Source organism: Ascoidea rubescens (assembly GCF_001661345.1).
Source record: "Ascoidea rubescens DSM 1968 unplaced genomic scaffold ASCRUscaffold_15, whole genome shotgun sequence".
NCBI classification, from domain to species: domain Eukaryota; kingdom Fungi; phylum Ascomycota; class Saccharomycetes; order Ascoideales; family Ascoideaceae; genus Ascoidea; species Ascoidea rubescens.
The window spans coordinates 44,359-56,512 of NW_017962927.1; the positions used below are offsets into that span (position 1 = coordinate 44,359).

Sequence of the window (12,154 nt, forward strand, 5' to 3'; positions counted from 1 at the left end):
GAATCTGTTGGTTTGTCAGAATCTGTTGGTTTGTCAGAATCTGTTGGTTTGTCAGAATCTGTTGGTTTGTCAGAATCTGTTGGTTTGTCAGAATCCGTTGGCTTATCGGAACCAGTTGGTGTATCTGATGATGAGGTGATTGGAGTATAATCACCTACTACTTCTAAATTGACACCAATTGGAGCTTCTTCTCTCTTAAAAAGTAAAGATGGAAGAGAATAGTTACCGCCAGCATTTAAGCCCCAAACACCATCATTAAGTTGAAAGAAAAAAGGAAGTTGGCCATTAAAAAACAAGAAAGGAGAAGAAGAACCTTGAGGTACTCGAATAGAAAAACCTGGAAATGGAGTTGGTGCACAAATTATTTGGCCACCAGAAATGCCTAAGTATTCACCAGGGGTGTCAGCACAAGATATGAAGCCATTCACTTGATTGCCTCTAAAGGCAGGGCCAGAACCGAATGTAATTCTTCTATTTGCATTGACAGTTAATGCCCGACCTTCAAGTATTGTACCAGGATGACGAGCAATAAGTCCAAATTCAGCGTTGATAAGTGAACTGAAAAGCAAGATTATCGAAAAAATGGATATATGATATTTGTTTGTCATTTCTATCGTGGTATAGGATTGGAATAGAAATTGTGTGGTGGCTTGAGAATAATAAAAAATAGGTGGTGGGAAAGGAAGATATTTATATAAATATCTGAGATGAAGGAAATCAAATTGCTTCGTTGAGCAAAATTTTCCCTTTTCCTAATTTAAATAATGTTTAACTAGAAATTAACATATTGAAATAAATATTACAAAAGGACAATAAAATGGTTTAATTGAATTTCGTGGATGATGAACAGAAGATTATTGAACATTAAGATCTGATATAAGTGATTATGAATACAGATAACATTAATTATGCTAAATACCCATTTTTGAAAGTTTAACTTAAATGATTTATAATAATAATCTTCTTGAAATTAACATTCATTTTAAAAAAATAAACTCAAAAAGTTAATTGAAACTCTAAATTACACATTTCATTTTTTTTTTGAGATCCTTTACAAATAAAATTTTAAAATGAATTAAGAAACAGTTCTGTTGTTTGGCGAACCACTACTTAATAAAGGTTTTGAACAAGGATCAAGTGTTCCTAATGGAGGTCGAACACCTGATTACAAAGCAACGAATTAGTGAAAAGTAAGACCTTCAGTACAGCTACTATGTGGGTGCTTTCTATCTGAATTACTGAGTAAATAGTGGTGCACAGCAGTTAAAAATAGTTGCACCAAGCTCACAAGCTCCCAAGCTCGTCGACAAAAGCTGACGAAACACCCTCCACACCTTCTGTTCACAATGCTCTGCTATAATATTTTTAAGCGCAGGCAAACTGAGCTGATTTCGCACAGCAAGAACTCAGCTGGGACAGACCAGGACACTTTCCTAATGAGTGCGATATATCTTCTTCTTGAAAGATCCCGAAAACGCAGACACTGCAGCCACAGAAAATTAGGGTTCGACATTACAGACGCACGCTTTTGGTCTCGGACATTAAAGGGCCGGAGACGTTTAACTTCGACGCATAAACATTCTGCGCTGTGATTGGTTCATGCAGACCATGAAGTGAGACACCTTGCTTCCGGTGCTAGGTCTGGGCTTGAGTCAGGGCTCAAGCTGGGTGTGTTGTTCTGTTTTCTCTAAGCAGAGTTTTTGGAATGCAAAGAATTGGCTCGAAAGAGCAATTGGTCAGATTCCTGTCTTATCCCACTATATTTTTGTTGTTTTTATTTTCTCTCTCCTTGCTGTTTTTATTTTCTCTCTCCTTGCTGTTTTTATTTTCTCTGTCTGCTGTTTTCTCTCGTTTCCTCTTTTCTCGCTTTCTTCTCTGAGCTTGATTCCCAAAAATTGGGATGGTTATAATGCATAATTAAAGGAAGGCTTGCGATCGTAACTATATTAATACTCTTGCAGTTGTCTGTTTTCTGATGAGCAGTTTTCAGGTACTGATTCTAACACTATTTCCAATTCTTTGGAATAATCTGTGTTATTTGCACAGTTTTCTGGTTAAAACGTTTTAACAAGGATACCAGTAGCACTCAATGCAACAAAGATCGCAACGATAATAAGAGATGTGGGTTCTTGAACAAAATCAGCATATTAAAACAATTAACAATGTTGGCTGCTCGTTAAATTTATCCTCTAAATACAAATAATTTTGCTTTTGCTCATCACCTCAATTCATCAAAATACTGTTATTGAGGATTTGTTATTTTTTAGACTATCTTTCCCCTATTCATCCTCAGACTTGCCTTAATTCTACGATATCTTTTTGCTGGTAATTTCGGCTGTTATTATTGCTATCAGTTTGTTTTCCTGCTCTACAGAATAAAAAAATATCATACTACATGATGAAACATTATTCAAAAACTTGGTGACTTAAACATTATCATAAATATATAAATAAATAACCGCTGTTTCTAATAATAATAATAATGACAATCAAAAAAGATAAAATATTACTTTCATATTTATAGGATCCAATCAAGTTATTAAATCTATCAAATCTGTCAGAAACAACCTCTGCATTTTTTCTGAAAGAACAAACGCAACAAAAGCCCCAAGTATTTAATTAGACTTTTTATCAATATTGGTGAATTACTTTTACTTTTCCAACACAATAACAGCCCTTTGTCTGATATTTCAAAGATTACCGATGCTAACAATATTAAAAATCTATTTTAACTTCATTTTCTTTAGCCCGCAGCCGTAATCCTATTGCTTATTACAATAATATGCTCTTTCAATGATTACCAATGATTATCAGTGATTTATTTTTGATGATATATGTGATTATGCAAACTTTATGGCATAATATCATACAACTGCTCTTGTTGCTTCTTTGTTAATCAAAACTAAAAAGATTAACCCCAATTTTTCAAATCACAATCCAAAGCAATGAAATTTTAATGCTATTTTAATTTAATAATAAAAACTTAATATCCTGAAAAGATATTCTTAATAAAAACAATCGTAATAAAAGTCAAATTAAGTAAAACTAACCAAAAAAAATAGTATTAAATTTAGGTATTATATTTTATCTTTAAATTTTCATCAGCAACTTCTTTCCTCATGGCCCAATGGTTACGGCGTTCGGCTACGATTTAATATCTAATGAGGAACCGAGAGATTCCAGGTTCGAGTCCTGGTGGGGAAGTTTACTTTTTGTTTTGTTTTTACTTCTTTCCTCATGGATTGATAACGTTTTCTTTTTTTCCAGGACCAAATTGCTTTTTCCTTTTAAAAATAGCTTGGTGCTTTTGATCCTCTTCTTGCGCTAGTGGCTGATAAACCTGTTTGTTTCTTAAGTCAAAGCTCGTCACCGCCAATCTACGGATCAAATTTATAATTGATACATCTTTTTTCTTTCAATTAATCTCAAGCCAAGTAAACATTGGGGAATTGACCATTAGTAATTGGCATTAGCAATATATTACTTATCTGATGAGCAAAGCTGCTGGGATAACTAGCTTAAATTAGAATCCAACAGAAATTAATCTATTTAAAACCAAGACAATATTTCAGTTATCACATCTACAAAGTAAGTAATCTTCCACCTGGATCAAGATATAAAATCGCCAAAATCACTAAATTATTAGTTAGCTTTATTTTTGAGTTTTTATTTTTATTTTTATCCTAAATTTTAACATCTTTATAATTTATTATTTTACTATTTCATTATTTTATTATTTTATTATTTTATTATTTTATTTTTTCGCTATTTCACTATTTCACTATTTCAATATTTCACTATTTTACTAATATTTTATTATTGTGTAAATCTTATTTGTAATAATCTTAATTTAAACTTCTGATTTCAATCAAAGTCCAAAATCTCTTTTCGTTAATGTTATTGATTACAAAAATCGCAATTCCCAATAAATGTCTGGAGTCTGAGGATATCATTTGTAGATACTAAAAGCAATCTCTAGCAAATTTGTATTAAAACAGCCAAATAATAAATGAAACAGATAACTTAATTAATTTTCTTGTAATTTCATTGCTTAAGAATTTCATCCCTATGCTGTTAAGAAATAAATGTTCCTGAAAGCAAATAAATTGACCCGAACAGAACGCTTTCTTCAACCAACACACGCTTCTCATTGGCTGATTTTCTTCTCATCAACGGCAATCTCTTATTATTACCTAAGGCCACTATGCGCGGATATTGCATTTATCAGCGCAAACATGCATTTGTGCGCGTCTTAACGCATCATGTAATTGAGATTCATTTACTTTGCGCAACTTCTTTAATCAACAAATCTCAGCTCGATATCAGTTAACATTTACAGCTAACTTTAGCAATTTAACAACTACTGAATTTCAATTGCTGCTCTGAATCTACCCATTTTTGCATTATGAATTTGAAATTGTATTGTTTTGAGAAAGACCTTGTATTAATTTATTAGAAATGCATAAAAGTTAAAGATTTAAAATTTTGAAATATAATTTCTTCTAATCAAAATATTAACTATTGAAAAAAAATAAAATGTGAAATAAACAAAAACAAAATGGTTTTTATATGGTATATATTGTTGCTTGTTTTTAAATCAATTTTACCTAATGAATAACAACCATGAAACCATAAATTGATGTAGGTTTGAATAGGAACTATAAAAAAATTCAGCAAATTGAACTTTAAGAATCACAAAAGTAATAATATGCAGAAGAAACTAGGCTTTGAAGAAATGATAAAATCAAATAAAATGAAAAAAAAGAAGTTGATAAAAGTTTGTTTAGTTTACCTTTTCAATTTTTTAAATTGAATTATAAAAATACAAATGTAAAAAAACAATGTTTAAATGAATAAAACACCAGATAAACCGGCAATAATAGCTAAGATACCGGAGGAAAGAGTGTTACCCATGTTAATAGTTTGTTGTTCAACAGTCACTGGATTAGAGGCAGATTGGGAAACTGAGTAAGTAATCAAAGTGGTTTCATGGGAACTAGTGGCTGGTGTGGTTTGAATAGTGATGTCTTTTGAAGTTTCGACTGTCTTGCTTTCGACTGGAGTTTCAACTGGCTTAGTTGAAACACTATAATGAGTAGTGGTCAATGTTTCTTCAGTGATGTAAGAAGTCTTGGAAACACTTGTAATACATTCTTCATCAACACATTTAGTTAAAGTAACAACACTTGTGGTTGGGTGTAAAGTAGTAATAACAGATGTTTTACTGTAAGTGATTTCAGTGGTAGATGGAACTTCAACAGATTTGCTTGTAACAATTACACTGGTGGTAGTTAAAGTTTCTTCAGTTGAATAAGAAGTCTTTGTAACTGTAGTTGAACATTTTTCTTCATCACAGGTGGTTAAAGTGATATCTTTGGTAACTGGATAAGAGGTGGTGACAACAGATTGGGTTGTGAGGGTGACATAGGTTGAGGTGATTGGTTTACTGGTTGGAGCAGTGTAAGGAGTTGTAGTTTCAGGAACTTCAGTGGTCTTTGTATAGATACTCTTGGTGGTATAAGTAGACTCATGAGTTGAAATAATACACTTATCTCCATCACAAGAGGTGAGAGTTAAAGTTTCAGTGATTGGAGAATCAGTAGTAACGGTAGTTTCAGAGGTAAGGGTTGATGGTGCATGAGATGGTATGGATTTGGTCAAGTCAGAGACTGGACAAGTAGTAGTGTAAACAGTTTGAGTGGTGTGAACAGTTTCGGTAGTGCCAGTGACACATTTGTTATCATCGCAGGAAGTGATAGTGATGGTTTCAGTAACAGGACAATCAGTGGTAATAACAGTTGTGGTTAATGAAACAGTTAAAGTGGATGGTTTAGCAGATCCAGAACTTGATGGGGTATAAGTTTTAGATTCAGATGGTGTGTGAGTTTTGGTCAAGTCAGAGACTGGACAAGTAGTAGTGTAAACAGTTTCAGTAATGTGAACAGTTTCGGTGGTAGCAGTGACACATTTATCTTCGCTGCAAGAAGTAATTGTGATGGTTTCAGTGACAGGGCAGTCAGTTGTAATAACGGTAATGGTATAACCAGATGGCAAATCAGAGTGAGAAACAGAAGCAGAACCGGAAGGAACAGTATTAGATACAGTATCAGTATTAGAAACAGATGCAGAAGGAGAACCAGAAGAACTAGATTGAGATTGTATATTTAATTCAAGTTTAGCAGCAACAGTATTAGAGCTACCTCTTCTTTGTATGGCAGCAGGTGCAGAATAATTACCGCTCAAGAATAACTCATAAGTTAAATCTTGCTGAAGAACAAAATAAAAAGTTGAACCACCATTGTATGATAAGTATTTATCAGAGATACCAAAACCACCTGCGGGAGAGTCACCACAGACCAATCTTGAGTTGGCACCTACACTTAAATATTTTTCTTCAAAGTTGTTGCATTTCACATAACCCGAACCTGAGACCAAGGTACCATCAAAGGCAGGGCCAAGGTTCAAGCCCAAGTATTTTTCTTCCAATTCAACAGTAACAGCGCCACCATCAATGTCAGTTTGTGGGGCATAAACCGAGAGGGAGAAACTAGTATCTGCTTTAACCAAGGAAGCAAGATATAAGAAGGAAGCAGCTAAAGTTTTTTTGCTGAAAAGCATTTTGAAAAATTGGAAAAAATCGATCTAAAAACTGTGGCAATTGAATTTAAACAGTTGGACCTAATTGTGCAAGTATTTGCTTGTATTTTTTTTTCTTTTTGATTATGGATTTTTGAAGTTATTAGCGATTGACCAGGGTTGAATTTATTAGTTGTGAATAACGAATGGACTATTCAGATTTCCAAAGAGATGTGAGAATTAGGGTTGTCTGATAAAAGGATGAACACAGAGCAAGATGAAAGAGAATTCAATTAATTTATATGATTTTTTGCAGATGAAAAGTCATTCTCTAAAGGCATTGAATATATAAGCCAAAAAATCATAAGCAGACTAATTTCCAGAGACTTCTGTTCAGAAGCTGAAGGATCTCCTTAGGATTCTTAGAAATTGCTAAATTAAGACACCACTATACTCGTAAGTTGAGTAGGAAGAAAAAAGCAATAAGCCCAAGCAAAAATGAGAGGGCTTGATCTTGGGTATTCTTAGTTTTTTTTAGATTTTCTCCCAAACAGTTCAGTTAATTTGTGAACAGGAGATTTATTAATAGTTATGCTTACTTTTTCTGATGACCAAGACGTATTCCTTTTCCTGCGCGCACTTTGATTGGCTGCTGGAAACTCTGAACAGAGTTCTTGGCATACACATCTTTTAGGTCTGCGAACCATTTCTAAAATTAAAGCAAAAAAAAAGCTTAGGCACAAACGAAGGCACCTACAGCACTCCACCGGTATCACAGGCAACAGCCTCCGGCCAATCAGCAGCCAAAGTCCCAAAAGCTCCTTCCGCTGCAATTCCTGTTTCTTACAGCCAACCACCTTCCACCAGCCAGAGACAAAGGAGACGAGCCAGAGGTCGACGGTTCGCTTCCCAATGGAACCACTGCTGCCGGAACTGCATTAACCGACTCTGATTTAGCCGGTGTTGTTTCTGCTGCTACTTTTGCTCCGGTTGGAACCGCTAATAGGTTTCTGCTTCCAGTCCGGCTTTTGCTTGTCCCAATTCACACACCTTCCAGCACTAATAGGATCAATTGTTAAAAATAACTGCGTTTTTTTATTTCTTTTCTTATCTCTGCTCGAGTTTGCTACTCCAAGAACTCTGATGGTTGCTCCATATTTTGAGCTGTTGGCATAACCTTAAACCTATTTTTGAAAAATTCCTCAAAGAATTCATATAACAAAAAACAAAACATAGTGACAAAGAAGAAAAAAACAATAACCAAAACAGAAGCCAGGTTTCTCGATTTTGAAATATAAGCAACAGCAAACATGGGATTTCAATTTCAGCTGCTTGTTTTTATGACGCTCTAAACCAATAGGTCGCTATTCATACACAATACATTGGTAGATTTGGCAATTGGTTGATTATCAAATCAGCAAAATAATAAATTGATGAGGTTATGAAAGGTTAGAATTTGGATAATTTCACACTCTATTTCCGGAATCTCCAGATGATTTTAGTTTCTATTTCACAGCTGTTTTTCTTTGGCTTTCTATTCGTTTCATTTTCTTTCTTTCGTCCAACTTTAAATAATAGATATTTCTGCAATAGTGCACCCTCGTCGATCATAATCTCCATTCAAATTCCCTTTAACTCCAACTATAATGAATCTGCTACGGATGCTCATCTCTTCTATGTTAATCTCTGTGATGTTATCGGGCATCAACTGCACCTTGCCAAATTCTTCGGCGTCATATGGATGTGATATATTAATCTTACAATTCTCAATGATTAATTTATCATTCCTGCTAATTTCAACTAAAATTTCTTCAAATTCGTTCTCCTTTTTTCCTTTAAATTCTCTTTGTATTTCATCAATCTCTTCATTGATTTCTCCGTCAATTATTGATACGTTCAAATATTCGGCTGGTCGATTTCCCCAATTAATTATAACCTTATGAATTTGCAAATAGTTCTCTAAATCAATTATCAATTTCGCTTCTTGGTCATTAATCGGCTGCCATGATGTAGAATTATCTCCATCATTAGCAGAATTTGCAACATCCCCATATTTACCATCACTTAAATTCAATATCGGAAAACATTCAGAAATTGATCCATTGATGTTTTTCTCTGGAAAAAACAATGGTACAATGAATTCATCTCCTGAATTCAATTCATATAATCCTTTATTGAAATTTCTCTCTTCAACTTCAATTAATATAGTGTCCCCGTTTTCAATATTAGAATCCAAATCTCCATTATGCAATATTATCGCTTCTTCATTGGTTATTATTATGTCCAACAATTGTCCAAGATACTTGAATCCTTTAATGATTACTCCCTCAGGTAATATTGGCAACGAAATTGGATCAAATTTTAAAACTCGTTGAAAATCTCCATTTGGGTTAATAATATAACCAAATCTAATTCCTGGGAGCCCATACGTTATAGCTTGGATCAACCCTCCATTAGCTGTCAAAAATGGAAACGCAGGCTGTGTTCCTCCATTGATCAAATAGTCATCGTTACTTTGTTCTGAAAACTGTCCAAAGGGTAGTCGAATATATGGATACGATGACTTCTTTAAAAAACTTTGAGATGAGCACCCCTTTTTGGATAATCTGGATGAAATTATTGAAAAAACTGGAAATGTCATTGCTGGTCCAGCATCTGCCTGTTTTTCGGTATAGTAATGCATATCCCTCAACCCCTGTTCAATATCGATATCAAAGTCTTCCAATGGATAAGTACTTAACACAACATCTGCCTGTTTGATCAACACCGATGAGTTCATCCCATCATACTCTAAAGTGATGTTATATTCAGACTTTGGGATATACATATTACCAACAATACTCAACCATTTAGGATTAATCTCTTCGGTCTTATTAAGTAAACTTTCTGAGGCAATTAATAAAGCCCACTTCATCAAAGTCGAAATTCCAGCATTTGTATAAGCGCCATTATCGATGAAATCCGCATACTCATCTGGATCCGTTAAATTAAAGGTGGTATATTGTTTCAATGTTTCGTTGTACTTCACATATGCTGATAAAAAATTGGCTGAATTTTTAATGATAGGCCATGCAACCTCTTCGAGATAATTCAAGTCTCCAGCCCCCGATAAAAACACCTTCCACATTGATAACGAAATCGCAATGTTGATATGATATTCATAATCGACGCATGGTCCTGTAGCAGTGCAATTTCCAAATCTTCCTGAAGTCCAGGGATAAACTGATCCAGGAGAATCGTAATATTTGGCGTTTCTCTTTGCTTGTTCAAATGTGAAATATCTATAGTATGTTAATGCCTTTGCATGTTCTGGTGCAAATGGCAATAGACCGGGAATCATCCAAATATCGGTGTCCCAAAAAACCATCCCGCCATAGCTGTCTGAAGATAATCCGGATACAGGTAATGCTGATGTAACGCCCTTGCTGTCTTCTCTTGTATTGACTAGCAAATGAAACAACGATGATCTCGCTGACAATGTTAATAGCCCATCAGAAGGAACCTCAATTTTGATGCCATTTAAAACTTTGTTCCAACTATCGATATGAGATTCTCTTAAAAAATATCTGCCAGTTTTTAAAGAATTTAACGAAATATATTTTGAATAATTGAACACCTTTTTTTTGATTTGATTTAGTTGCTCTTTTGTTGATTTTAGTAAGCTTTCGTAATCAGAAGATATATCTAATTTTTCATAATCACTTGAAACTATTCCAACATATTTATTTAGAGACAAACTTTCATATGGCTTTAAATTAATGTAAAGAACTTTATTGACTGATTGATTATTTTGAATTGAGTAATTAACCTTGGGTTTTTTGAGTTTTGTGTGTTTTTGATTGGTGATATCAATGGTATGCTGGTAATCCCATGAAGAATAGATTGAAGCAAAAGAATAAGGTAAGTTGTTTGGAGTTACAACCATATAGATGGAATTTTCCTTTTTTTTATAACCTAATTCCTCCAAATCACATCTCTGGGAGGTATTGAAATTCAAATTGTCAATGATTTCCAAATGTGTTTCATTATGGATTAAATTAGTTATATTGAGAGAGACCAAAGCTAAAGTTGATATTGATCTATGAGCAAAAGTCTCAAAGGAAACCTTTAAGGCGTCCTGCCAAATAAATGATGTTTGAACAATAGCGTTATTTAAAGACATAATTTGAGAATAATTTGAAATTTCGTTTGGTTTTGTTAATTCTGGATTTAGTATTAAATCATTGTATTTGATATTTAGCGTGGTAAATTGTGGAATAGCAGATAGTACACTTTCATAACCTATATCTAATAATTCAGGAAAGTTAACGCCTGGAGTTCTATACTGTAGATTATAAAAGCCTGCAATAAAAGCGCCGGAGAATCTTTTATTAAATAATGGCCAACCATTTGAAAAAGAATCAGGATTTTGTTCATATTGATAATTTCCAGGAGAAGATTGATCAAAGGCAAAACCCTGACCTAAATTAGTTAATCTTGAGCCAATATAACCATTTGAGATATAAGGCTGTTTGTTAAAAATGTTTTCACTGAAGACAGTCGTACCTAAATAGTTTTTATCATCATCATCGTTATAAAACGAATTTTTTGAATTCGAACATAATTTAAAAATTTCCTTTGATTTTTCTAAATAGTCCTTTTTAGCAACATACGATTCATAGTTTTTATTGCAATATTTATTATAGAATTTGGCTAAGATTTTCTGTTTAATGAATTCTCTTTTACCATGAAAGGTGCCATGATGATTAGAACTGAAAGGGTGGAAAAAAAAGGGCAAATAAGAGTGATGATTTTGAGATGGAAAAATTGAAAATAAAGTGGAGTATATTAAATAGAATATTCCAAGAAAAGTGAAGATCAATAATATAAATATTTTAAAGCTTTTTCTGTTGTATATTTTCCTTTCATGAAAATTAATCAAAAGGGGGCCTTTAATATTCATTATTAAACAGATCCAGTGAGATCGATCTAAAATATGGCAACGTAAAAATAATGTGCTGAACACAGTTTGAGTATCAGTAGAAAGAAAAATATAGAATTTAGTTGTATTGATTGTACTGTTCTATTATGCTGAAGAAAACAGGCTTGATTTGTACCATTATAAATAAAACGATTCTTTTTGGGATTAACGAATCCAATTAGGTTTAAATGACGATTCTGTGAGAGATGAGCAATCAAAAAGCAATTCAACCCCAGATTTTAACGTTGCTTTGAGAACAGTGTTTCAACCACAACTTTCGTTCACAGCATCATCTAAACTGTTTTTTAGATTCTGCTTCTTCTACTGCCAGAAAATGAGCTCTTCTGGATTAATACAAAACAACACTCGATGACAACTTCCCAAACCTATTTTCTGGTTCAAACACAAAAAACAGTGAGACAAAAAGAGACTCCGCAACGGGGAATTGAACCCCGGTCTACCACGCGACAAGCGGTAATTCTAGCCACTAAACTATCACGGAATTTTGTTAGCTCCTGGAAAAAAGTAAACTTTATGTACTTTATTAATATATTTTTTTATATTGTTAATACGAAATACTATGAACCCAAGCTCAATTAACTCATTTTTAACAATATT

At 33.5% G+C, this 12,154-nt stretch overlaps 2 protein-coding genes and 2 non-coding genes across 4 annotated transcripts in view; 1 reads left to right on the forward strand and 3 right to left on the reverse strand.

The window, feature by feature from the left end:
• The window catches only part of ASCRUDRAFT_72190 (uncharacterized protein), a gene marked incomplete at both ends in the record, with an annotated part of 2,039 nt that extends 1,431 nt beyond the window's left edge, over nt 1-608 (reverse strand). Inside the window, one exon of the mRNA XM_020192038.1 lies at nt 113-608. Within this exon, the coding sequence (XP_020045082.1) occupies nt 113-608 (496 nt within the window). The remainder of the gene's footprint in view (nt 1-112) is intronic.
• A 2,505-nt stretch (nt 609-3,113) lies between these two features.
• Nucleotides 3,114-3,204, forward strand: ASCRUDRAFT_t149. Its single transcript has one exon. It is a non-coding gene; the product is annotated as a tRNA-Arg (tRNA).
• Nucleotides 3,205-8,143: 4,939 nt separating this feature from the next.
• ATH1 (alpha,alpha-trehalase ATH1) lies at nt 8,144-11,518 on the reverse strand (the record flags this gene model as incomplete). The annotated part of the gene is made up of 2 exons (XM_020190868.1): nt 8,144-10,130; nt 10,191-11,518. 2 exons carry the CDS (start codon nt 11,516-11,518, stop codon nt 8,144-8,146), a joined length of 3,315 nt encoding a protein of 1,104 aa, XP_020045083.1.
• A 448-nt stretch (nt 11,519-11,966) lies between these two features.
• On the reverse strand, nt 11,967-12,038 carry ASCRUDRAFT_t160. Its single transcript has one exon. It is a non-coding gene; the product is annotated as a tRNA-Asp (tRNA).
• Between the last annotated feature and the right edge of the window lie 116 nt (nt 12,039-12,154).